General features: G+C 46.0%; 2 protein-coding genes across 3 annotated transcripts; both read right to left on the bottom strand.

Annotated features, from left to right (window-relative positions):
- Positions 1-87: 87 nt before the first annotated feature.
- Positions 88-14,500, bottom strand: VPS26A (VPS26 retromer complex component A). Of its 2 annotated transcripts, none has more exons than XM_075423132.1 (9): positions 14,338-14,500; positions 11,259-11,408; positions 9,476-9,551; positions 5,694-5,850; positions 5,044-5,208; positions 4,473-4,579; positions 3,371-3,439; positions 2,675-2,817; positions 88-1,843 (listed from the first exon to the last, which is right to left on the bottom strand). In XM_075423132.1, the coding sequence occupies exons 1-9, from the start codon at positions 14,338-14,340 to the stop codon at positions 1,730-1,732; spliced, it is 984 nt and encodes a 327-aa protein (XP_075279247.1). In that variant the 5' UTR covers positions 14,341-14,500; the 3' UTR covers positions 88-1,729. The 2 variants fall into 2 exon arrangements, with proteins under 2 accessions (XP_075279247.1, XP_075279246.1); XM_075423131.1 differs by lacking the exon at positions 14,338-14,500 and adding an exon at positions 13,796-13,951.
- Positions 14,501-14,867: 367 nt separating this feature from the next.
- SRGN (serglycin) lies at positions 14,868-17,529 on the bottom strand. The gene is made up of 3 exons (XM_009944433.2): positions 17,365-17,529; positions 15,413-15,560; positions 14,868-15,232 (listed from the first exon to the last, which is right to left on the bottom strand). Exons 1-3 carry the CDS (start codon positions 17,453-17,455, stop codon positions 15,019-15,021), a joined length of 453 nt encoding a protein of 150 aa, XP_009942735.1. The 5' UTR covers positions 17,456-17,529; the 3' UTR covers positions 14,868-15,018.
- Positions 17,530-25,834: the final 8,305 nt, after the last annotated feature.

Here is a 25,834-nt window from a genome sequence, read left to right as displayed (position 1 = left end):
GTGTCCGGGCGCCTGCGGGCTGCTGCTGAGGGGAGGGGGTCCTGCGGCTGCGGAGGGCAGAGCCAAGCAACAGAGACGACCCAGATGTTAGTGAGAACAGAGCTGTTTTAATAATTCAAAGAGCAGCTCGGTATGTTTCCCGTTTATTATACATGGTTGCACAATCTGAGGCTGGTTAAATACAATCAAGTTTTCCAAATCTCTTGGAATCATTTCCAGATTACAACATGCAAGTGACCATGAAAGTATTCGGCTTTTTACTTTATTCTTTAAGTTTCTGAACAGGCACTTACATGAGGGAGTTAAATTTGTTCTCATTCAAAGATATCTGCATTAGAAGTATCCAAGGATAAAGTACAGAGTCTTTGTCTGCTTTATCAAAGTGCCACAGTAATAAAACAGTTCTTACAGAAATGTAATTCAATTATTTACTTACTCATAAAGTAAGGTTACCAATGACACTTGCACTGGAGTTGAGAAGTCTTGGTTTAAAGGCCAAGTGAACTACAAGCGCAAGTAGCCCTCCACACAGCAGGCTCCGTTCCGTGCCCAAGCCAGCGTCTGATAACAGACTACACGCTCAGTTGCAAAGGCTAAATCCTTTCAGCTACTTCTTCAAACACTAAATGCATACAAGATGATTGAGACAAATTACCTGCTGTGCCAGACAAGCTTCTAACAGTTTAAAGGCTTGCCTGGCTTCAAGATACCTTTCCAGAAGAACATAAACAGCTTGTTTGCCCTCGTTAACAGTCCCAGATGAACTAGGAGGAGGATGTCCTTTGAGGACGTTTTGCCTCTCCCGTTAGGACAGCGAGGAGACAGACTATGAAGACAATGGAAGCGTGAAACCTGGAGGAACCACATAGTTTCATGTATTTGCAAAATAATCAATGTTACAAGCATTTATTTCATCAATAAGAGATAAAATTATGTTCAAATACTTTACCCGCTCACCACCTGAAGGTGAAATCATGATGACATCTCTACAGTCACTAGTTACTGGGCAACAAACCCCTAAAAGTCAGGAGTGACTGACATGAAAGGCTTAGAGACACATGATAGAGAATTGGGGGAGGGAGGGCAAAGATGCTTCCTAACACTCTTTGCTACTGACAGATTCAAAGCTTCTTAGAAACCCTGGTAAGGTATCTGAAGGCTCCACAGTTATAGTCATAGTGCACATACATGCAGTTTCAGTTAAACCCTGTCTAACTTAGTAATTACAAGTCTTAGGACAAATTTACCATAAACCTCGATTTTTAGTGTGATTTAGTCAATTGTGTCTTACTGTAGTTTGAAAACAAAACAAAAATGCAAATAAGCAACACTGGAAAGAAACATGCAATAAACAACATTAAAGAAGGGAAATGCTTTAGACTACATTGTATAGGTGATTGCAAAAAATCAAATATACCAGCCTACCATGCATGGAAATAACTAGATTTAAGCTTATGCATATCCAAGTGCATATAACATTATCAAATAAAAGTAAATGTGCAGTATAAAATAGTAGCTTAAGAAAGTTCCAGTGTTTGAGAAAGCACTTTATTTTAAATGTATATACATACTTGAACGTTTAACTGAAGAACGCTTTAGTAGTATGGTAAATGCAGCACTGCAAGATGAAGGAAGACAGTTGTAATGGGAATTCTGGCCTTCTTTTCCCACAGGCTGCTGCCATCTTTAACCTGCTGAAGCATTGCAAATTTTTTCACCTTGTACCAGTTCACATTTCAGGTTGCTCAGCAGATGCTTGTGATTCTGGAGATTCAAACCGCTGGCGAAAGTTTGTTCGTTGTTTCCTCAGCTTCTCAGGAGCTTTTCTCCATAAGATTATTTCCTGTTTGAGGAAGTGAACACTTCTGAAACCACCGTTTACCATTAAGCCAGCAGCATCAAATATCTTAAGCTCCTGATAGGCAAAGACTTTTGGGGAAAAAAACCAAACCCACACACCACACAAAAACCAGGAAGACAACACAAATAAGTTTACATATTTAGTTACTGCCTGAACATATAGTGTTATCAATCCCAGAAGTCACCTATTCCTTATCAATCCTACTCCCAACTTCGATAGTGTTAAAGGGTTCAAGAAGTTTTTCTTCCTCCTTTTCTCAAAATCCAAAGCCCATCATAGCCACTGTATGCTCCAGTTAACTTTTGTTCTTCATGTTTAATTATACTACCTTGTCTATTCTTCAAATGGAAGATTCTGATCTAATCCACACAGCTCCATTCCAGTGAGCAATTTCGCTATTCCCTTCCTAAGCATGACCTCAACTTTCATTATGTTTTCAGTCAAATGTCTTGGCACTTATTACAATTTTGCAATTTTGAACCCAGGCTAATGCTGGCAGGGGAAATCTGCAGTAGTTTAAGCAAGCAAGCAAACAAATGCACCTGTAGCTTATTTACCCACAAAGTGTTTTGTCTGGATATTCACAATGCAAGGTTGTTCTATTGCACTGAGCATCCTTATCATTGCAGAAACAGTATCCATCATACTGCTTTGCTCCTTTTTACAAGGTAACATTTTCTGTACAGCTTCCAATACACCCGGCCAGCAGAAATGCCATACAAGTAGCACAGGTGGCTTCCAATGTGCTGAACATTCAAAGCAGCATCTACAACACACCAGATAATTCTGCAACAAGATTTCTATAGACCGTACCTGCTGTTTGAAGTATCGTCTGTCTTCTTCATCCACAAGCACTAGATTTAAGAAGTACCTCACTGAAAATTTTTTGTTCACATCCCTCATTGTTGGAGTTGGGTCATAGCCTGCTAAGAACAGTCTTATAGGAATCGATTCACCTTAAAAAGGAAAGTTTCAATTAGTTCCTTAAAACTGGATGTCATTAACGCAGTTTCAGAAGACATGCAAAATAAAGGCAGTTTCCCCAAGCACTGTCTTTGTCCCTTCCTTGGTTGAAGAAAAAAAACAACCACCAAAAAACATGACAAACATAACAATGAGCACAGAAGCAAGTGTGAAATCAGAAGTGGGAAGGAACACTTTCTCAGTGGGAGCACAGTAGCCAGGCAAGACAAAAGGATCAGTATCTTGAACTCTAGAGAGCTGGTCTACACCATGGAGTAGGTTTGAAGCAAAGTGATAAAAGGATCAGTCATACAATTTCCAACGGTAAATTAGAGTACAAATTATTAGGAACCCAAGCAAAATGCCCTAAGTCAATAGAAATGTCTGCTTTGAATAGGAAAATACACTATCATTTCAGCAACCTAAGGAGAAGTGTGCTTTCTTTTTTTTTTTTTTAAAATTACATAAAACATCTGCTCCTTCAGATTTTTTTTAAACAGTTTTTACTCAAAATGCTTACCCTTTTAAACAAGCACAATTACTTACCTTTAACTGGTGCACCATCCATTATTTCATACTTTGCGATGGTTTCGGTCTCTGTTGTGGTACTGGGTCCTGGTGAAACAAGTTTTCACTGTGAGAACACACACTTCAGTTTTAAACATTTACAAAGCTTTATCACAGCAATTTCAGCTCTGCAGCATTTAAATTACACAACACTGCATTTTTTTGCCTTTGTCTTGCATATAAGCTACAGACAGCTAGAGCAAGCAAAACCCTCTCCCAGGCAGAGCATCTGTTTCTTACTCTCTCCTCCCCATGCTGACACAGAAGAGGCAGTAACCAGCCCTTCAAAGGAGCCCTGGGTATGCAGGCTTTAGACTAGGGACAAGCATGCAGGGTAGGATTTGTGAAACAGCTCTGTTTGATGGGCAGTGCTAGCAACTCATACTGCTAGGCCATGACCAGACTAGAAACCGGAAGGGCTATCACCCAGTACACCATTCACCTTTCTCCAGAGCCTAGGATGAAGAAACAAGAGTACTTAGTTTAGCCACAAAAGCCAACCATAAAGTAGAGCTTTCTGTCCTTCCTCTATTGCCATGGAGGCTTTCTCATTCTCCACACAAGCAGCTCACTAGGTGCCAAGCCATTGGGGAATGAAGTCATGAGCCACAGCCTCTTACTGCCTTCCTAGTACAAGGGTGTACAAGCCTGATCTGCAATAATCAAGCAGGTTTTGCTTCAAAGCCTCCTGATATTTCCATCACATCAGCTTCAGGCTGACTGAAAAAGACACATCTCCAGAACGTGAGAGATTCATGCTAATCTTTACCAAGCCCACTTTACCAGCCAATCTCTGCAGAGGCAAGGGGGTCTTCAGGATGCATTTTACACCTTTTCCCTTATCTATTCTCTATCAAGGCTGATTAAGCCGCTGCGCATTTATGCCCAAATTCCATTTACAATGGTTTACATTTGTGAAGATAGCCCAACAGTCACAATCCCAGAACAATGCTACAGTGAGAAAGAAGCACAAGGAGCATCAGTTTAGCCAAAGCTGCAACTATTGACTTTACTGTCCATGTTTGCACACGGCTCAACCAGCATGCAAGTCGCCATTTCTTTTGGACTTTGTTTTGCTTACCAATTCCAGTAATCTCCTTTTTGATCAGCTGCAACTCCATGTGCTGAATTTTTATTCTCACTAAGAGGAAATAAATTTTTCCAACAATCACATCCTTTAAGTGATACCTTTAAAAGAACAGAATGAAGTTTCTCAGTAAAGCATAAACACAACTTTTACACCTTCTTGAGTAAAAGTTATAAAGGTAGTTCCCTTGTCTGCCTGTTAATTACTCAGAGCTTACTTCCCCACTAAGCTAAGCATCTCAGCCAGACCAGTGCAATTAGCACCTTTCCATCATTGCAGTATTAGTAAAGGAAGCACTACAGTTATATTGAAAAAGCATAAATCAAGCAGAAATCAAGTCTTAAATATTTGCTAGTGACCTTCCTATTAATACTGAAGGTAGAACAGACAAGTATTCCTCAAAAACGGCCACTGTGTAACCAAATAGCTCAACACAATCATCACTGAAAGTGCTACTTTACATTTTAAGTCTCCAGATGCCAGGTTGTTCATCAGTTATTACAAACTCTACTTTTTTTATCCCGAGATATTTACTTGAATGTGTTTTGTTCTAAGTGACACTTACTTTGACTTATTATATTCAAACTCTATATGAAGACAGTCTTCAATGCCTACTTCCATTTTAATGGAGTTGTTTACATCTGGGTATGTAGCAAGCTGGTGAACAATCAGATCATATTCTTTCACCAAGTCTGACAACCGTCTCACTATTGTCACTTTTAGAAAATACCTAGGAAAAAAGCCACTAAGTTAGCCATAATTATTCAGAACTGCATAAGTAAAAGCCCTTATGTTCTGAAATACAGATATTCTTTGAAAAACAAGTACATTCTCTTAAGACTAAGCAGAAAAGAATAAGACACCAAAATACACAACAAAACACTTATAGGTAGAAATCTAGGAGTATTTCATTTGGTTGTGGGGTTTTGGGTTTGTTTGGGTTTTTTTTAAAGAAAACACATGGACTGTCTTCACTTTATCGAACTGAAATAATTTTATCTATACAAACAACAATGAGCAATTACAAATGAAGTAGAAAAGGCTACGTCATAACACAATCATAACGACTCCAACCAAGGCACACTAGCTACTGGCTGTTACATGTCTGATTTGAAATCCAAAAGGAGGAAGGTGGATGGGAAGGGGGCAGCATACTTGCTAAATTATTAATTTGCTGCAGGGGAGGAGGGGAGAGAAAGCTTAACAGTTACAAACCTCAGTCTGACGTTGGCACCAATGTAGGATTCGTATGGCTTCTCAACCTGCATGAATTCAAAGTCATAACTTCTGTTTTGGGACAGTTCTCCAGGTAAGGCCAGTTCTTTCACTAAGTTTACAAATTCATGGGTATTGCTTTTGTCATTGAAGAGTTCTAAAGTTGAAGAAGTTAAAGGAAAGCATGTTTCAGTGTTTATTTTTAGCAAACAAAACTGTCTCTAATTCGGCAGGAACAGATGGGAGAGGGCAACAGAAGCAATTCATCTGATTTGTTACATGTATTTGACCAAATGTTTTATCCATTTTTTTTAAATTATCTTCAGTTTCAGCAACTTACAGTAAGCATTCCAAAAGAGCTAACTGCAATGAACAGAACATATATTCGAAGCATCACTAGCATGGCTTTTTTTTTTTTTAATGACAGTTTAGCTACCTTTCATAAGTACTTCTTGCCTTGCATTCTCTGTAATTAGCATTGCCCAACTTTGGCTTCCAGTATTTATTGCTGAAGGGACAAAATACAACACCAAGACTGGCTCATTTAGGACAGGACAGTGGTCCTAACTGGCCTCCCACAGATTAACACCACCAATCAAATGTTATTATTACTACTAGTCTACAATGAAATGGCTTATTATGCTTTAAGTCAGTCATTTGGAAACAAGTTCTTAATACATAAGCATAGACACATCATTTTCACAGCAACAGCATCTCCTGTCCCCAGACCAGTGTCCTTGTTATTCATCCCTAGATGTATGTCATGCAATTCTCACCAAGATAAAAACTTAGAAAGCTAGGGGGAAAAAAAAAAAAAAAAAAAAAAAAATCAACATTACCATAAAAAATCTAAACACTTTTCTAAATAAAAACAAGCTTCTGTACAATTCACAACTGAAAATATCAGCTATTATCATTAGTGGTAGTTGGTTTTACACAGACTGAAGCTTTTTAGAAGAGAAAAAAAATTTTTAAATCCACAGTGTATCATTGCCAGTTTGGTACAAACTTGGTATCCTTCTATGATGGGGTTACAGCATTGGTGGACAAAGAGCGGGCAACTGACATCGTCCACCTGGACTCGTGCAAGGCATTTGACACTGTCCCACATGATGTCCTTGTCTCTAAATTGGAAGGACATGGATTTGACAGATGGACCACTTGTTCAATAAGGAACTGGCTCGATGGACGCACTCAAAGAGTTGCAGTCAATGGCTCAATGTCCAGGTGGAGACCAGTGATGAGTGGTGCACCTCAGGGGTCAGTACTGGGGCCAGTGCTGTTTGACATCTTTTGTCAGCAACACGGACAGTGGGATTGAGTGCACCCTCAGCAAGTTTGCCAACGACACCAAGCTGTGTGGTATGGTTGACACGCTGGAAGGAAGGGATGCCATTCAGAGGGACCTGGAGAAGTGGGCCTGCGTGAACCACATCAAGTTCAACAAGGCCAAGTGCAAGGTCCTGCACATGGGTCAGGGCAATCCCAAACACAAATACAGGCTGGGTGGAGAGTGGCTCGAGAGCAGCCCTGAGGAGAAGGACTTGAGGGTACTGGTGGACAAGAAGCTCAACATGAGCCGGAAATGTGTGCTTGCAGCCCAGAAAGCCAACGGGGAAAGTATCCTGGGCTGCATCAAGAGAAGCATGGCCAGCAGGTCAAGGGAGGTGATTCTGCCCCTCTACTCTGCTCTCATGAGACCCCATCTGGAGTCCTGCATCCAGCTCTGGAGCCTCCAACATAGGAAGGACATGGATGCGTTGGAGCGGGTCCAGAGGAGGGCCACAAACATGATCAGAGGGCTGGAGCACCTCTCCTACGAGGACAGGCTGAGGGAGTTGGGGCTGTTCAACCTGGAGAAGAGAAGGCTCCGGGGTGACCTTAGAGCAGCCTTCCAGTACCTGAAGGTGCCTACAGGAAGGATGGAGGACTTTTCACAAGGGTGTGTAGTGATAGGACAAGGGGGAATGGCTGTAAACTAAAAGAGGGCAGATTTACATTAGGTATTAGGAAGAAATTCTTCACCATGAGGGTGGTGAAACTCTGGAACAGGTTGCCCAGAGAAGCTGTGGCTGCCCCCTCCCTGGCAGTGATCAAGGCCAGGTTGGATGGGGCTCTGAGCAACCTGGTCTAGTGGAAGATGTCCCTGCTCATGGCAGGGGGGTTGGAACCAGGTGATCTTTACGGTCCCTTCCAACCCAAACCATTCTGATTCTATGATTATCTACAGTGTACTTTGTTTTCTAAGGCAAGCATTTATATAATACAAATTTTATTTACTGTTACATATCCAATACTTTTTGTGCCAGTCAAAAAAGTTGTAGTCTGAAGAGCTGGTTTAAAGTATGTCTTTGACATGCAACTGGAGCAAGTCTCCAAGTAGTGTATACTACTGGGATGCTTTCTGTATAACTATATTAAAACTTGGAAGGATGCAAGAAAACAAGGACGAGTACAAAAACCAGTAGCTTAAATCACTTCTGCATAACTCTGAGGATTTCTGAACAGTAGCACAATAGAAAGTCCCAGAAACACAGAAAATTCAAGAAATACTACATCAAATTAAAGTCATTCAGAGAATAAATTTATGTAGAGTAGACAAAGAACAGCCTGTAGAGCTATTAGAGGAGAACAGACTAAATGAAGCAGACATGTGAGCTCTGCTTTTTCCCTACCTCTAAATGCCTCATTCCCATCACAATGCTGAGTTTATTCTGAGAGTTTGCTTTTACAGTTTGCTTTTACAGCCCCACTGATCAAAACCTCCCAGCAGAAAGCAGCAGGTGTCAGAACTCAGTCATACCTGTCACATAACAGTTCAGACATAGGGTACAGGAGCCTACTGACTGATCAGGAATAGGGAATTTGTGAAATTCCAATCAAAGTCAATTATCTAACGCTGAAACTTGAAGATTTACTTCCAAAGCAGACAATAATGCAAACAGCCCTCTAACGGAAGGAATTTTAGCATCAGCCTAAGGGTGCAGAGGTTACCTTGAGTGACAAGAAGTTAGACATGAGCAAGTCTCTTTGCAGTTCAAATCTGACAAGACTTTATGATACAAATTATAAGAAAATTACATTCTTAACATCAATACCACATTATCTTGCCAAAAAGCAGAGACCCTCTGAAGCTTCAATACTATTTTATGTTAACAGTATAGAACCACATTTTAGAAAACCAACTACCAAAGAACGATTTTAGAAGTGTTTTCCTATAGGCTGCCCCATCAGTTCTTTTCTATGCTGCTTCTCTTTCAGAACCAGAATTAAAGACCAGAATTAAGAATTCTGGCACAGTAGGTACACCAGATATTTTGGCTTGGAACCTTCAATGCAAAACAAGGAATAAGCAGAAAAAAAAAATAAAGTACTTTGCTTTTTGCATCATTTATAATCAGAGGGAAGACTGTGTTTAAGTTAAAAATGAATAGTCTGAAACATATGAAGCAGAAACCACGTGTACCATGGTCACAAGTTTAGTTTTTTGAAATCTGTAGTGGTTCTTAATCAAAATCTTCAACAGTCCAAGGCAGACGGAATACTCACCATCCCAGTCCTCCCTCACATGTACGTATCTTCCCTCCCAGTGATTTTCTGACTAGCACAAATTAGTACATCACTTGCGTTAAAATGAGTAGGATATAATCTTCCTTTGACACTTGCCAACCACTAACCCGATCAGGTTGCAGTGTTTGAGCCAACCTGCTGACAGTCACAAGTGCAAAGTTCCATAAACCACACACACCTAACATCACAATTCTGGGATGTTCAAAACTCACCAATTTGTCCTACAAATTCAATTCTAATTCCTTGGTGCTCTAGTCTCTTCCCATGCTGCTTAAAGGAGATGTTCACCTATCAAGGTGAAAAGAAACATAGTTAAAATCTTTTCAACACTTTAATACATCATCTTAGTAAAAAGGAAAGTACATTATTACATGCCTATAAAAACTGAGACCTCTTTCTCAACGGCACTATTTGAACTTGAAGGCAACCCAATCAAACAGCTGATTATGAAATTAAGCATTACCCAGGTGCCACTAAAGCATTTAAGAAAAACCTCATCATCCATGAGACTGAATTTATTAAGCAAGATTGAAACTTTCGAGTCCAAAATTAAGAATCTAAGCCAGAGCTTCAGTAGAGTTCGATAAGCCAGCCCTTGCCACCTTTGAAGGCAGAGAACTTCAAAGCATCTTCTGACAGTCACATCTGGAAGTCCAAAAAAGAACTGCCATGAAATGCATTCCTTTCAAGTCAAGTGAACTGAAGTCCTTTCCTCAGCAGGTAGTTAAGTATTGGTGTTAGAGAAGTCAGTGAAAAATATCAGATAAGGAAACCTACTATCAAGATCAGCATTTGTGAATTTGATTCTCGATATCAGACCTTGCCTCACAAGAAAATTTTCCTTAAGGTTACTTTATATGGAAACATGTAAATATTAAGCATATATAATGTTGCCTTATGAGGTAGCAATCACCAGAGAAATTTCTGTACCTTAAAATCCAGTAAATCGTTGATATTTGAGTAGGAAGTAAACCACTTGAACAATCTACCTTTGTGGTGAAAAGAAGGAGAGAAGTAGGGGGACACTGTCCAACAAATTACTTGTCTGCCATCCTCACCCCACTGTGCTTATGTTAGCCAAAACTCATCAGGCACCTCTCAGGCACTGCTGACACAAGTGAGAAGCGCTCAGGCTAGTGAACATATGAAAGCTAGTTCCCTCAGTTTCCCGAGTCTGAGGTCCATCTTGTCAGAGTTTCACATCCCTGTCTAGAGAACAAAGATCTTAGCGTGGAAAGGTATCTTACGAGCAGGAAGATGCCCTGTGACAACAGGTCAGTCAAGATCGAAGTAGGTATTTAGAAGTTAATCTCAGAACCCAGTACCTAGCTCACGTTTTCTGGAGGAAAAGTGAATCGTAACAGAAATATTCAGAGACTGAAAATGGCTCCAGTAAAACCAGAATGATGGCAGGGAGTCCCTAGGTGCAATACTGGAAGTAGAGAAATCCCTCTGGCAATCTCAACTTCATTTCTTTCCCCCCAACACGAAAAACTCTTGTTGACTCAGCAGCCAGCTGAACTTCATATGTCGCTCCTCTGACGCAATTCCAGAAACCACTTCACGGCATGAAACACAAGGCTTGGCTTCAGGGTACATAAAGCAGGTGGGCTGCATCATCCAAAAATGATGGTTACACATGTTGGGTTGTGGATTTTGGAGTTCAAGGGGAAGTGGAAGCAGGGGGGATCCAGTTTGGAACACTTTTCTCATCAGAAGCAATGACAGGATCACACACAGTTGCACAAAAAGCTTATTCATAAATACAAGATGACCGGAAACAAACAAACAGCTACCATTCAAAACATTCAGTTCTATCCATTGCCTGAATAACTACGGTTAAAAAGACCACATATAGGAAAACACTGTTTCCTCTTTGAATAACAGCACAAACTGAAATTGCAGCTCTTGCTTGTATCAGTTTTTCATATGCCTTCCTATATGCTTCTGCATGCCAGAATCAGTAATTATAATCACTTTAAAAAAAAAAATTACCTTTCCCGAAACAGATTCTCCATCATAGAAGAGAAAATGCTTTTCTACTTTACCATCTTCTGTTTTGATTTCTGCTGTTTTTCGTGTTTCTGCATCATTAAGAATAACATCAATCTCACAAACAGCACCAAAAAAGCCTCCAAGAAAACTCTGGAATAACAAGAATTAGGTAAGTTACTACACAGTGGACACTCCATTTACTTGCAGCTGTACACTATATATTGGGGAAAAACATTTGTGCTCCCATCAAGTTACAAAGCCACTATGTATAAGAGACCAAAGAAACAGAAGTGACAAAAGACAGTTGTTCATCTAGCAAATAACTGAAATCAGCTCAGTAACAAGCAGTGACAGCTCTTACAAGATATGTTTATAAAAACATACACTGCATAATTACCATTATTACTACTACACTAAAATACTAACAAATACTTACAATGTTACTGTTGCAAACACAGCTTTGGTTTCTGTCATTGCAAAGTTTCCAGTCACTGATTCACTTTTTTAAAAAAATCCATCATTTTTAAACAACACTTTAAAAAAAAAAATCTTTGTAACAAATTTATTCCATCTAGTCTAGGATTTCAGATATCATGCCAAAACCTACATATTGCTTTATACCCACTGTAACTTACTGCATAAACAACAGTAACAAGGATGTTCAGAACTAGGAGGAATAACAAAGTAGGGTGAAAAGAAACAACAACAGGGGATACAAGGCCTAAAGCATCCCCTGCATTGGCAAAGGGGAACAGGGACTTCTATTTGCTGCCTCTTCCTACGGCCCACAGTTCTCTCAGCAAATGAGGAGAGTACTAGCAGGTTCAAGAGGCAGCATTTCTTCATACAATCTACCTCAGCTACACAACTCTGCCATCAGATAGAGCAGACGTCACAAGTTTACCCGCAATACTGCTCCAGGCACCAATCCATGATGAGCATTAAACGTTTGTCCTCACCTTACAACAGCATTCCCTAGGCACGAACTTTTGACCAGCACCAAACACAAGAAACTAGGAGAGACCATCCTTTGACCTTGCACAAACACTTCCTACAAGAAGCTGCAAAACACATTAGCGGCTCTATGGGAAACTCAGCAACATTAGTGCAAAAGCCCTCATTTTCTCCTATGAATTAGGCACTAATCTGCTTTGATGTACTAAAGCAGACAATACTTCACTAATTCAGTGCGATTTCGGGGGTTTTTGGAGAAATTGCACTATGTTCTCAAACGAGAGCATCTGCTTCAACTAGAGAATTTGGTGTACGTGAAACAGTCATTCTCACGCCACCAATTTAATCTCAAAAACTGAGTAAGAACATATTTCAAGACATTCTGGGGACCTGAAGTTTGAAATGTAGCATTAATAACACAAAGTCTAGCAGAAAGTTAGATCTGAACGCTGCTGCCTAGCAGTAGAAACACCAATTTTTTGCTTACCCCTACAAGTAAAGCAAAGACATGGTGCAATTTTGAGCTATAAAACAGCAATTCACAAAAGACTAAACCAACTTTGTATTGTTCAGATAGCAAGCGGCCCCTAGTTCAATCCACAGAGATGTACAGAACTAACTGAAACCTAGTCATACCTACTCCACATTCCCACAGGAAAGCAGAAGCAGGTAACCAACAAGGTGGTCAAACTAAGACCGAACAGTCCTCCAAGACTCTGCCAAGCACACATTCACATTAATTGCTGGAACAAGAAATAAAATTTTTCTTTTTCATGACTGCACACTAGAACCACTCTTGATTTTTGGCTCCTGGGGAAGGGGGAGAGAGAAAGACAAAAGTTTCAACAAGAATTCCAAATCTCTAGACTATTTTAAACTGTTACACAGATTACTTTTGGGCATGCCTGTATTTTTGTCCCCTCAGAAATTCTGTATTCATTCTCCAGATTAACCTTCTACGTTTTCCCACCCCCCAAGCAAACAATGAAGCACACTACCTTTAAGTACACATTATACAAGATGGTCTCCCGGTGCCTTCCAAATCATGAAGCTGTACCATCATTCAAAGCAGTCAGCCAGACCTAACACTGGTAACACATCACTTCTGAAGACACTGCATATGCATATTTCAACTGTACCCCTTAGAGATTAGCCATGATCTCATCCAGAGAGGACAAGAACATATGGAATAAGGAATTCAACAGCTGGTATCTCCTCCAGCTGCTGTCGAAGATACTGCTGCAGGGAAACTACGCAGAACAAGAAGTATTTGAAGAAGCCATCATATGGCTTATAACGTTACAGCTTAAGAACGTGAAGACAGAGAACTAATGTTTCCAGAAGCGGGCCAAACACTAGGCCATTTTCCTGATTTCGTGCAAAAGACAGACACTCTAGGTTTTGCTGCAACAGGACTGCGATCCGTCTGCGCTCAGCCCTGACGTGTTCTGGCTGTACTAAGGGAGCTGCAGGACTCCCAGCAGCTGACTCCCAGTGCAGAAATCCCAGCCTCTGCTTCCCGCAGAGTCTTCAAAAGCTCTTCCATGCCCACAAGAGATGGGGACACGCGTTCGGGAACCCACCCACACGCTCCAGACACCCGACGGGCGCTGATCCAGTAGCACACCGAGCGCTTCGCCCAGGCCAAGCCTGCGAAGCCCAAAGGGGCCGCCGCTTCCCCGGCCCCGAAGGGTCGCTGCCTCCAGCGCCATCGCACACGCCGCGCTGCTCCCTCCGACAGCCGCCGCGTAGGACAAACGGAACACCACCGCCACCACTCCACCCCCCCCCCGCGGCCCCGCCAGGCCCCGGCGCAGCTCGGGGTTGAGACGGACGGCGGGGAGCAGCGCGGCCGCGGGACGCAGGCCGGAGAGGGGGCGGCGGGACGGGGTCACCAGGCCGGATGGGGGGGGGGGAGCTGAGAGGAGGGACAACCGGCGGCGCCGGACGGCAAACCGGGCCCGTCGGGGCGGCTCTCCTCACGCACAGCCCGCAGCCACAGGTGGACAGGAAGGAAGGCACCGCCCGGCCCGGCCCAGGCCGCCGCCTCGCGGAGCGGCGGTTGGCGGGTAACGGCGCGCGGTAACGGCCGCCCCTCTCCACCCCCCCCCCCTCCCGCACTCACCATGGCGCGTGCCCCTCCGCGGCCGACTTCCCGCCCCGCGCGCCACCAGCACCAGCCACCCCGGCCCGCGCCCCTGTCATGTGACCTTACAGCACGCCACGCCACGCCCCCCCCGCCGCACGTGACCTCCCCCCCGCCGCCCGCTCCGTGGCCGGGGGCAGGCGAACGGGGAGGGGTGGGGCGCGAGGCTGTGGCGGCTCATGCGCGACGCCGCGGGAGGGTGCCGCCTAGCGGCCGGGAGGCGGCAGCGCGGGCGGCGGGCGCCGCTGACAGGAAGTAGCGGCGGCGGTCCCGAGCCGCTTAGCGAGATTCGGTGCTTTGTAGGGAAACGCGGGCGGATTTTCCGTGATTAGCTGAGTTTTGTTAAAATGCAGGCGCCTCCCACCCGCACAAAGGCTGTTAGTGTGTGACCCCTGGAGCACGGTGACACCACGCAGGTCAGGCAGAGCCCGAAACCCTGACTGGGATGGCTGCCGCACCCGCTAAAAGCAAACAGCGAGCTCAGACCGGACAAAGATTTGATTGGCAGTGAAAGCAGTAAAGATTTTGAGGCAAAGTTTTTATTGATTTGGAGTTGGTTTAAAACCACTTCGTGGCCGTCGCGTCGGGTCAGGCAGCGGGGAAGGGGCACAGGAGGCGAGGGAGGCCACTGCCGTCGTGAGGAGGCCGACGTCTCCAGGCCTACAGGAGCAAATCTTCCTCCGTTAGCTTTTGCTTCAGCTTGCTGCCTCGCAGGCCTGCTAGGAAGACGGGGACCTTCGCCTCGGAGAAGCCATCACTGTCGCCAAGCCCCGACCCGGAGGCTGGCTCTGCTTCCACCGCAGCGTCGGACCCGGAGCCGGACTCCTCATCCGAGAGCGGGAATATGTCACCCAGATCCTGGTATCTCTTCATCCTGAAATGCAGAGTGGCAGCTAGTTTATTCCAAATTTATTATTTTATTGTCTCTTAAGCAAACACACCAAAGCTTCACGTTCCCATGGGTGAGCCACGCTGTGGCAGGACCATCAAGATGGTAATACTGGACACTTTTGGGTGTGGGCACCAATGACAAACATGCAGCACATGAACTTACAGGGACGGGTCTGCCATGGGAGGAAGGATCCTGTTGGCTCCACCAGTGGGCACGTAAAACCAGGGCCCCTTCTCTTCAATGCAGTTAGCAGACCAGGCGTCGGGTCGGCACCTCACTCGCTTGTACCTTGCCTTCTGCATCGGAGCACCTGATCGAATCAACGGTGTGTTATTCACTGGGACCAGGACGTTATTCACCAGGACCTATTAACTTTATGAGCACCTAGTAAAGCTTAAAGGAGCGAAAGAAAATAATTTGTGTGGCCCTGACTGCTCAACTACCGAAAACTAAATTAACCCTGAAGGACTTTTTTTAAATGGCTACTGATACCCTAAGTGACATCCTTGCTATCAGAGACATCAGGCACATCTCACACACTGCGCCAGGAAGTCTACGGGCATTAGAAATGGAAAGCCCATGGGAAGCCACCACCTTACGCTGACATCACAGCAGGGCTCATCCCCGGCTCGGGGCACAGCACATGCCCAGGGGACCTGTGGGCTCAGCCACCTTCAGCTTTCCCCGAAGCTGGTGGAGGCATCTCAAAAATCTCCTGGGGACAAGCCAGCCCAGCGGAGAGCTGGCTCCTGTACCCTCCCTTTCTCTGTTGGCTCCAGCCATGGCTGTCCCTGCTTTGGCTTTGCCCATCTCAGCTCAGCCCATTCGAGTTCAGTGGGATTTTTGGTGGGGAGGTTGGAAACTCCAGGTGTGCCAAGAGCCGCCTGCCGCAGGAGCAGATTTGGGGGTTACGTAGGCTCTCAGAGCACGTCGCCAGAGTGGAGACGGTTCAGGCATGTCCTAGACACAACTCAGGGTTACATAAACCCACGGTTTCCGTTCTGGTGCCCCCCGAGTGCCTGACCAGGATGGTTGCTGAAGAGCGAGTCTTCAAAAAAATACCAAAATGCAAAAATAACGATTGCAAAGTAACGCTAAAAATGGTGGCGTTTCATCCTTCCTCTTGGTCTCATGTAATTAATTTGTTCTGAAGCCTCCTGGTGCATTCTCCCCCTGTTGGCACTTCATCTATATTTTTTCTTGGTTTCTTGGGAATATCTTTCTGTAATTACACTTCTCTATTGCCCTATACATTTCCACAATGTACTAGATGATTTTCAGCAACCTCCTACGCTCCTCTGTAAGAGAAAAAACATCTCACGGGTATCATTTCCTGCTTCTTTTAGAGTGTAGTCCTTTTCCACATTTATTTTCTTCTTTTCAAGTATTATTAAGAAGGTTTTTAGTAATAACAGTGGCAACAAAATAAACAACTGCAGCTGAATAATTTGCAAACAAACAACATACAAAAAGCAGGCCATAATCCCTCAAAGATCAGCCTCTGAGTGGCAGATACATAGTGAAAGCCTATCACAGCCTTGGTTTGGGGACAAATTGTACTCCACATGCTTGAAAAGCGCTTTTCTCTCGCAAGAAACAAATCCACCGGGTGCATGTCATCATGAATCAACACTTCCTTTTAGTTCTTTCAGCGCTGCGTGTTGCAATGTTGTACCGAATAAACCATTTAATTTCCTCATACTTAGAGTTAGTTTTCTTTCCTGCCCCTGTAGCAGTTATGACATGGGAACTGTTACATGCTTTGCCTGTAACTACATAACTGAATAACACTATGCAACCAGACCTCTATAAAAGGGACGGTTAAAAAAAAATTTAAATGTATGTAGTGAAAATATACCCGCATACAGCAACGCATTTGTGGAGTCTTTTTCTCCTTGGGGCTGGGAAAGGGACACAGAAATGCTCCACTAGCAAAAAGCACCTTTTCTGACCATTCCCTCTCCAGAAAACGAAATGTTAGCAAAACAGATTTTCTGAGCAGATCTCATTACCCCTAGAAAAAGGTCAGTTTGAAAAATTTGGAGGCTGCCTACTTGGCCTACACTACGTAGCCCAGAAAGAGGATTACCGAGAGAACAACCGCCCCGCTTTACCTTGTGCTGTGTATCCCACAAAGAGGATTAAACAAATAGCCAGGAAAATCCTCCCGTTACATCTGATAAGGAGCTGCATTTTGGCCGGCATCCCCCTGATCGCCACCAGCCTTCACCACGGCTTCACACTTCAGAAATATGACGGGGCGAGGAGATCGACTTTTAGAAAAGGTTTCCAAAACCTCAGACCCAACCCATAACCTGCGTCACGGCTTCCTGATTGACGGGAGAGAGACATCTACAGAAAAGCCCAGTGCTCTGCCCTCCCGGCCTTCATCACTCCAAAAAAAAAAATGTTCCCCACTGCCTTCATCTCCAGTTTTGCCTGAGGAGAAAAGCAAATCCGGGACCAACCCGCCCAGCTGCTGGTGGCTTGTGGTCCGGCGTGCGTCCCGCCAAGCACCTGCCCAGTGCTCAGAGAGCTCCGGGGCACTTGCTGTTTGATCTGGAGAGAAAAAGCAACACTTTGTGTCCCCCAGCTTTCAGCCAGCTGTTTTGGCGTTGGCACTGGCAGCGATCTGCCCTGCCTCAAGCTGTCAGTCCACCAGCAGGGTTAGGAGCTGGCTGCCTGCGGTCGGCGCAAGTTTCACCGACTAGGGAGCAATCTTTTTCCACAAAAGTAAGTGATCTCAGGAATCTTACTTTTTTTTTTTTTTTTATCTTCCTGGAAGCAGGATCTTAGATATTCACAGAAGAAGTGAAAAAATGGAAAAAATGTAGAGAGTGTATCCTGGTAGAAACGTGTCATCTCCTTTCTGCAAGGGCACAAGAGATTTGCTTGGCCCTGACAGCTGATCTAGGGCAGCTGGGTCATCGCTCTGCGATGTGAGCATCCCGGGGAGCGTGGTGAAGGGTTTGGACAGCCTGTGGCTCCGCAAGGAGCCCAGCTGGGAGAGCCGCGAGACCCCTGATACAGATACATACGTGGAAGCCGCCTTTCAGCTGGCTCATACCTTGTGTTTGCCTTGTAGTTGTGATTAAACCAGGCTTGAGTTCACTGAAGAACAAATTGCAAACAACAAGGTTATCTAAGCAGCGGGGGTTTTTCTTAGTCATACCATTAGCTGCTGGATTAACTGGGGCACCGATGTGTGGGCCTAACGTGCTGCCAGCACCTTCGACGATGCTGCAGCTGATAGTGCAAGTTGTCTGTGGTACATCTATTTTTATGCAGTGGAAAGTCCATGGAGGCCCCCGGTGGCGATCTGGGCTGAGCGGTGACTTTCCCCGGGGCACGGCACTCCACCAAAACCCCACCAGCAGTGGAGAAGACTCCTCCAGCAGCTCCTCTCTCCAGGCTGGGGTTTACTGCTGGACTGAGGGGTTGAGCTGTGCATTTGGCATCAACGCAATTTGTTATGAACCATCACACGTGGGGGTTTTTCCAGCACGGGAAAAACAGGAGACTCAAACCAAGCAGGCGTGGAAGGACTCAGGTGCAGTAGTTACTCCTATCAGCCTCTTTTCTACTTTCTACTTTGTATTTTTAGCATCAACTCTTTTTTTTTTTTTTAAGGTGGTGCTCAGCATCAGTAGGAAGCTGGGTGAACACGTGCGGTGAGGCGATCAGCCTCCGCCCACTGAAGGCTGCAGAAGCCATCCCTGCAAGAACACCTCTCACTTTCCGCTGGTCACAGGAACACGCCGACTCCTCCACACCCCTCCAGCATGAGCAAACAACTGCCCACAAGGGTGAAAGCACCTCTCCGCTGGCTATTCCTGCCCTTCCCACCAGCCCAGGGCTTTTTCCACCCCGGCACTGGAAGCTCCGCAGGATGCGGCAGGAGCTGTGCCCACCAGCGGGCATGGTCATGGGGGGCTGGGGATCCCGCAGGAGCAGGGGGAGCCGTGAACCCCCCTTATCTGGAAGGGGATCTCGCAGAGCCGAGTTATCTGCCTCATACCATCAGCCGATGGGGGAACTTGTAGCACTGGCAGTTTTGCCACACGGTTTTGTTATTTTCTTCGGTGTCAGCGGCGTGCCTCAGGAAATGAGATTGCTTTACAATTGGTAACCATAGGAAGACCCAAGAAAATTTTCCATTCCCCTGTCTCACGTCAATCTGCGTAACGGGGGCCAGAAACCTGCGGGGAGCTTCAGCCTGTGCCCATCTCCTGTCCTGCTGCGCTCCGCCTGTGTCCTGCTGTGCTCAGCAAGCAAAGAGCTCTGCACCTTGCGGCAAACGTGGAAGTGGTACTGGAGACTTGGATCTGAAGCAGAGGCCTTCTAGGATGTGCAAGTCCGAACAGGAAAGCATGCCCTGTGTGGAGGGTCGTGGGATGCCCAAGGAACGCCGTGCACTTATTTACTTCTCTGTAAGCCGCTCAGTGCAAAAAATGCAAATAATCAGTACACATTAAAAAGAAATCTTGAGCTAGAGGCCACAGGTTGCAGAAAGATAAGACACCTTTTCTTTTTTTAAATGGAAAACAGCACACAAGCTGTACTGTATTTCAGTGGTAACAGCGAAACGTGCCGACGCATGACTATCAGAGTTTAAGAGAGAGTTTTTAGAGTCTAATATTTTAAATCCACAGAGGAGAGGAAAATAAATGAGCAGCAGATATCTGAGAATCCAGCTCTTGCCTTGAGGCCAGAGGGAGGATTTCAAAGATCATACCAACATGATGGAAATGTCACCATCCGCACTCACCTATATTTTTGCATAAACATTTCCCACCCATGGCTCGCTCTCCTGGAGCTTTTCTTACAGCTACCGTGCTGAAGCCCTGTCATTATTTTCAAATCACATGCAAAGCAGATTAAGAGCTTCGCATTTTTCCAAGGCATTAATTCGGGGAGCAGGGGCCAGGCAGAGGGAGGGGGCTGCCTCAGCACTGTGTGCCCGGCCCCTCAACCGGACACCTGGAACTCTTCGTTATGTGCCCAAAATATCTGGGAATAGCCCCTAAGCTACAATAAACATCAAAATCTAGTGATGAACTGCTTGTAACTCTCCGGGCTGTTTTGTCTTGCAGTGGGCTTCAGGAGTAACAAGTAATTCAGTAACATCACTACCTGGGGAACCCACCACAGGAGCGCCTGGTGCGAGGGCACCCATCCTGCTGTCGAGGGCAGGGGATGTAGGGCAAAAAAACCTCCGAGCAGAGACATTTCGGTAACCTGGGTGGGCATCACAGAGTGCTTCAGCCAGTTCTTTGGTGGACACCAACCCCTGCTCTGCTCTAGCCCAGGTAAACGCTGCCGCGTCAGGTTGCTCTCTCTGCTGCTTTTCCTCGCCCGGCAGCGCAGGTTTGCTTTGGCGCCTGTATTTCCAAAAAGCAGCTGGCCAGTGGATGGGCTCCCACGGTCCCAGCGGTTATCAGCGAGGCACGCAGGCAAGGAGATACCTGCCCAGACAGAGGTCCCGATAAGGGAGTTTTTCCTTCATAACTGCTCGGAAATCAGATAAACCCTAATTGCTGCAGGGTCCTTCTGCTCTCTGAGGTCAGGTTTCCCCTTGCCCCGGGTGGTGGGAGCTCCGTCCTGGCTTCGGGGGGGAGCCAGAATGACCCCTGCACCCCTCGAACGCACCTCCCCAGCGGAGCAGCCAAGCCGACAGCTGGCTGGAGCAGCCGGGGGTCCTGAAGCACCGGGCCCTGCCTGCAACGCTCAAATCTTTATTTGCTCCACTGGGAAAGAAGAAATACATATTTTGTACAGGTCACTGCTCTGGGAAGCAGAAAGTTACATCTGTTATGAGCGGAGCTGGAAAAGGGGTAAAGGGAGAAAGATGGCAACCATTGAGAAAAAATAGAGGTCAGACAGGAAGCAAAGGGGAATGGGAGAGTGTCTGAATAGCAGCTGGGTTGAACACGAGGACCATTTTTTTTGCTATTTTGTCCTTTGGGAGGGCAGAACAAGTTTCTTCCCCAACACTCGCTGTCGAGGTGGAATGAGATCCATTGGACCTGGACATCCAGCAGACCCTGAGCACGGTGATCTATCTCAGAGATAATCCACAAGCTGCCCTGTTAAACACCCCAAAATCACCCCAACCCACCCAGCAGCGAGCTCCCCCCAGGCAGGCAGCCCAGCTACATCTAAGGGTGCTTTCTGCCACCAGCCCATGTTTGACCAACCAGCCTTTGAGGACTGAAAAGCAAAAGCATGCCCTGCCTCAAAATAGCAAAGAGCTGGCAACCCAGGGAGGTTTGGGTCGGCCCGGGGGGATTTCCAAATCCAGCCCTGAGCAAAGATGAATTCTTAGCTTGGGTCGTGTCTGAGCTCAGCGCCTGGCCCCTGTGTTCGCCCATGTACCTGGAGCATCATGGCACACGCAGCAGAGCAGTACGTGGCCTCCTGCAGCCTCTCGTGCCGCTGCCTCTTGTCTCCGAGGGCAGTATCAGGACCTGGCCCGTGAAGATAAGATTCAGATCTTGAAAGAAATCATTAATGCTTACATGCATCACACAGAAATCAGACATTCGCTGCCATCTAGATCACACAGAAGAGCAGCTCCTTGTTTTTTCCCATGATGAAGGTCAGCAAGCGCGCGGGGAGAGATCTTTGCTGGAAAGCCACAGCTGCATTGAGATAGAACGCAGCAGCTGCCTGATGGGAAGCTGCCAGTGGCCTTTCCCCATCAGCGATCTCTGCCAAAAACGTTAACTGAGCAACAAGCCTGTCCTTTGCAAGGAAAAAAGCAGCTTTCCTTCGTGCTAGGAGGTGCGATGCTTTCTGCTCCCAGGTGCTGAAGCCTGGTGCAGCAGGAGGTGTTGGCTGGCAAATTCGGGACTGTAGTTTAAAAGCAACAGGAGACAGCAGCCAAGCTCTGGTTTCTGATCAGGGAGGCAATTTCAGCAGCCGTCCTTCCTTCTTTGAAACCTCATCCCAGAGCAGCACCAGCTCTGCGGTGGAAGCACCCAGCCCTCACTGGGAGCAGGACCTGCACAGCGGAGCAAGGGGGAAGAAGGGACTCCCCCTCACGCAGCTGCTTGTTGGGAAAACACCCCTAAAAACACAAAGAATTAACCAGTCAGAAAAGGACCACGGAACAAAGATGTTTTAAAAGCAAAGCCTGGTGCCCTGTTCCTCTGCTGCTTCTCCAGGAGTGTCTTTTCCTTGCAAACAAGTTGGCGCTGCTGCACACGTAGCAGGTTTGAGCTCGGTTACCCGGGTATTAGACACGGCTATTTTTCCATAAGATGGTTTCTGCAGCTCAGGACAACCTCATGCAAGTGAGCTGCTCAGCAGCTTTTAGACACTTTTTATCAGCCCTGGGCTCTTCCCCGTAGACCCACGCCCTAGCAGCTCACCTTCCCTCCACGCCCTGTGCGAGTGGCAACCTACTTCTAAGCACAAGCACCACCAGTGCCACATTAAATCTTCACACCACGTGCAGGGAGAAAGGGCATCAGTAAAACTGGAAAGATGAAAAGGACTGGGGAGTACGGACGCTCCTGCGGAGATCTTCCTGTGAACCCACTGCTCCCATCCTGTGTGTAAACCAGATCTTCAGGCCCCGATCAGCCAACGCTTTACCTACGGTTGTAGTTTTGTGACCTTCACCGAGTTGCTGGGGAAAGAGGTGAAATTATATTTAGAGTAGAAGAAAACAGGTTTTTTGTATTTGCTATTGACCAAAGGAGCTGGGTGGGTTTTAGGTAGTTTTAAGCATGTTTTCGTAGAAATGTCCTCTTGTTTCGAAAGGTGACACACAGAAGAGAAAAACAAGGAAAGGCGTGAGATGCAGGTCTGCCACGGGAGCCTCTCCCCGGTGGGACTGGCACTCCCCAGCCCACCGATCTGCTCCATGCTCTCGGGGTGGACGCTGCTGCAGCACAAAGCAGCAGCTCCAAACACCCCTCCCTCGCGCTCCCAAAGGGCCCACAGTGCTGATGAAGCCGCTCCGCCCTTGGCGGCACAGAGGATTTCAGGATGATCATGTCCCTTTACAAAACACCATTTGCATTCATTAGGAAAAAACACATTTTTCACCTTTTCCTACTTCAAAGAGACAGGCTCTATAATAGTTCTATTTTTTCATCTCTTCTAACGCAGAAGAGGACTCGGACAGGGGTCAGCCAGCAGGGAAAGCCAAAGCCTGGGGCAGGATTCGTCTTATCTAATGCTTCCAGCAAAGAGCGCAGCAGGGAGGCCAGGACGGGCCGGCCAGGGAGGTGAGGCTCCCATGGCCCTTGTACTTGCAGTACCTTGTGCCTTTACGGTGCAGAGAGCGAAGTGTGTCTTTCCACGAGCCCTGTGTAAAACCAGCAGCCCAGTGCCGTAAGAAAAGACTAAGGCAAAGCATATGGTGAAAAAAAATGAAAGTATTTGAGAGTTATTTGCCAAAAGTTCCAGATGTGGACAAACAGAATGGACAGCAGCGTATGACCCTCCTCAGGGCTAGGTGTCTGTGCACAAACCATCGGTAATTCCTTGGTGTTCAGAGCCGACTTCGCTGGCAGGAGGTTATGTTGTTCTTTATTGTCCTCTCCTCGCCTGCAGGCCATGGGCTGGCAATCAGATCCAGCATCACCATTTTCATCTTCTTGTCCGTACTAGACATCACTTCTAGGGTGCCACTACCTCTGCTGTTCAAAAAGTCCCGTCTTTCTGGCAGAAGGGGGCTCTGGGCCCACCTGATCGCGTCCTCTCGTGGGCTGCTGTGAAACATCTCTGGCATTTGCTGAATCACTGGCTACCCAGAGATGGGCTCCAGGGGAGCAGAAGGAACTTCATGGCCAACACTCTGAGCGGTTTGAGACCTCGCCTGGGAACCACTTGCTCCTGCTCCCCTCCAATACAGTTAGTGTGCAGGAAATCATCTTGTTAATACCTTTTCTTTTTTTGTCCCACGCATTTCACCTGTGGATCTCAGAGCAGCTCTCTGATGCAAGTGCTTGCACTCGCTTGTACAGCGTTCAGTGACTAACGCCAGCTCACTCCATCACATGCCCGTCGCAATCTTTCACTCACTCACCCAATTCCTCTTTGTTTCAGCAGAAAACTGCATTAAAAAACGCAGTGAAATCCTTGCATTCTTGTCTCTTTTACAGCAACAATGAGCATGTAAAAAGACTGAGTATCTTGTGCATACCAAATGCCAAAACCTCAAGCACTAAACGTTTAAAACACTGCTAAAATCACCCAAATTATTCAGGTCTTTGGCGCTAAGGCACCACATTGTTATCTGTCACTTCTCTCCAACAAATGCTCAATACCATGCATGTTTTCCATTCCAAAGGTGAGTAACATGTTCGCAAAACACACTGTGTTCAGTATCCCAACAGTCTCTCTGGCACATTGTGCAGATCTTCAGCTGTGAAGACACAATCATACAATGGTTTTGGAAAAAAAGGCAGCCAGGCAAATAGATCATGTCAGGAAACCGCTGACCGTACGCCTACCTGTGACAAGGACGAGCTAGAAACCACCAGCCAAACTGCAAAATTAAAAAGCACAACAAGCAGGCACTTTGGACACAGTTCCTGGGAAGTACAGAAATGCAGTTTTCAAATGAAACTTAAAATCTGCATTAGTCATTTGTGGCGAAGTAGCCAAAGATGTTGCAATTGAAGAGGAAAGAAAGTTAACAAATGCTTCTCACCACAAATTTACGCGCTTGATTTTAACATAACAGTCTTTAGTTCTGTAACCTCAAGACTATAGAACGGTTGGCCTTGTGAGCTGCCAGCCCAAGTCCTCCTTCACAGGACTATTTCTGGGTATTTTCTAATGAAAAGTTGCACAGAAAACATCTAGGTAGCACTGACTAAGTCAGTGTGTTAAAAGAAACGCAAGTGGAGCTCATCTTCACTCTCTCAGTGCTGAGTGAAAGAAGAACACCAAACAAAGCTGAAAGGCATAAGCCATGCAGTTTACAAGATCAGCCTTGTTTCTCACTGTCTGATGTCGAGCTTTATCAGGCTTCTGCAATGTTTCCGGATGTGGAAGTGCAGCAGAAATCACACCCAGCGCGAGCGCTGCACTGATACACCGAGGCATCTCCATTTTGCAGAGAGAGACAGAAGCCATCCACCTCACCACGACGACGTGAGCCTGTGCTGGAGCAGCACCAACACTCCCAACACAGGAGCTTTCGGGCAGGCGAACAGAGCGAACCAGCTTGGGGATATTTTGCTTTTGCCACACCGAGGCAGCAACGGCCACTGGCTGCTCCCCTTGCAACACAGGGGACCCGCTTTCCTGCTGCAAAGGGGAAGCGAGGGCTCGCTTCTGCCTGCTTCCCCCGGTATTGCGGCTGGCTTAAGAGGGGAGAACAGCAAAGGACACAGCTGTCACCTCCTGCCACTATCCTCCAGGGGAAAAAAGAAAGAGCCTCATTTGATGGGCTTGTAGGGAAAGACACAACAAGGCACCGGTTTCTTTCTCTCCTGAAATATTTAAGCACAGCACAACCTTCCCGATCGACCCATTTTCTAACACATACCGAAGTCTCTAGCCAGCATGAGAATTAAGAGCATTTCAATTAAAACAAAACTGCAGTTTTCAAACCAAATTACT

This window comes from Opisthocomus hoazin, chromosome 6 (genome assembly GCF_030867145.1).
Source record: "Opisthocomus hoazin isolate bOpiHoa1 chromosome 6, bOpiHoa1.hap1, whole genome shotgun sequence".
NCBI classification, from domain to species: domain Eukaryota; kingdom Metazoa; phylum Chordata; class Aves; order Opisthocomiformes; family Opisthocomidae; genus Opisthocomus; species Opisthocomus hoazin.
This window is presented reverse-complemented; position numbering and strand designations above follow the sequence as displayed.

Bases quoted from the DNA above. Each gene is read 5' to 3' on its own strand.
- VPS26A (XM_075423131.1), bottom strand. From the start codon at position 13,924: ATGGCGCTGGAGGCAGCGACCCTTCGGGGCCGGGGAAGCGGCGGCCCC. The intron at 3,440-4,472 runs GTAAGCAAAACA...TTGTTTCACCAG, and splicing joins AAAGGAGATTACTGGAATTG to GACCCAGTACCACAACAGAG. The intron at 1,844-2,674 runs GTACGGTCTATA...TTCCTCAAACAG, and splicing joins GACGATACTTCAAACAGCAG to GAAATAATCTTATGGAGAAA.
- SRGN (XM_009944433.2), bottom strand. From the start codon at position 17,455: ATGCCGGCCAAAATGCAGCTCCTTATCAGATGTAACGGGAGGATTTTC. The intron at 15,561-17,364 runs GTAAAGCGGGGC...TGATTCGATCAG, and splicing joins TGTGGGATACACAGCACAAG to GTGCTCCGATGCAGAAGGCA. The intron at 15,233-15,412 runs GTAAGTTCATGT...TCTGCATTTCAG, and splicing joins CCCATGGCAGACCCGTCCCT to GATGAAGAGATACCAGGATC.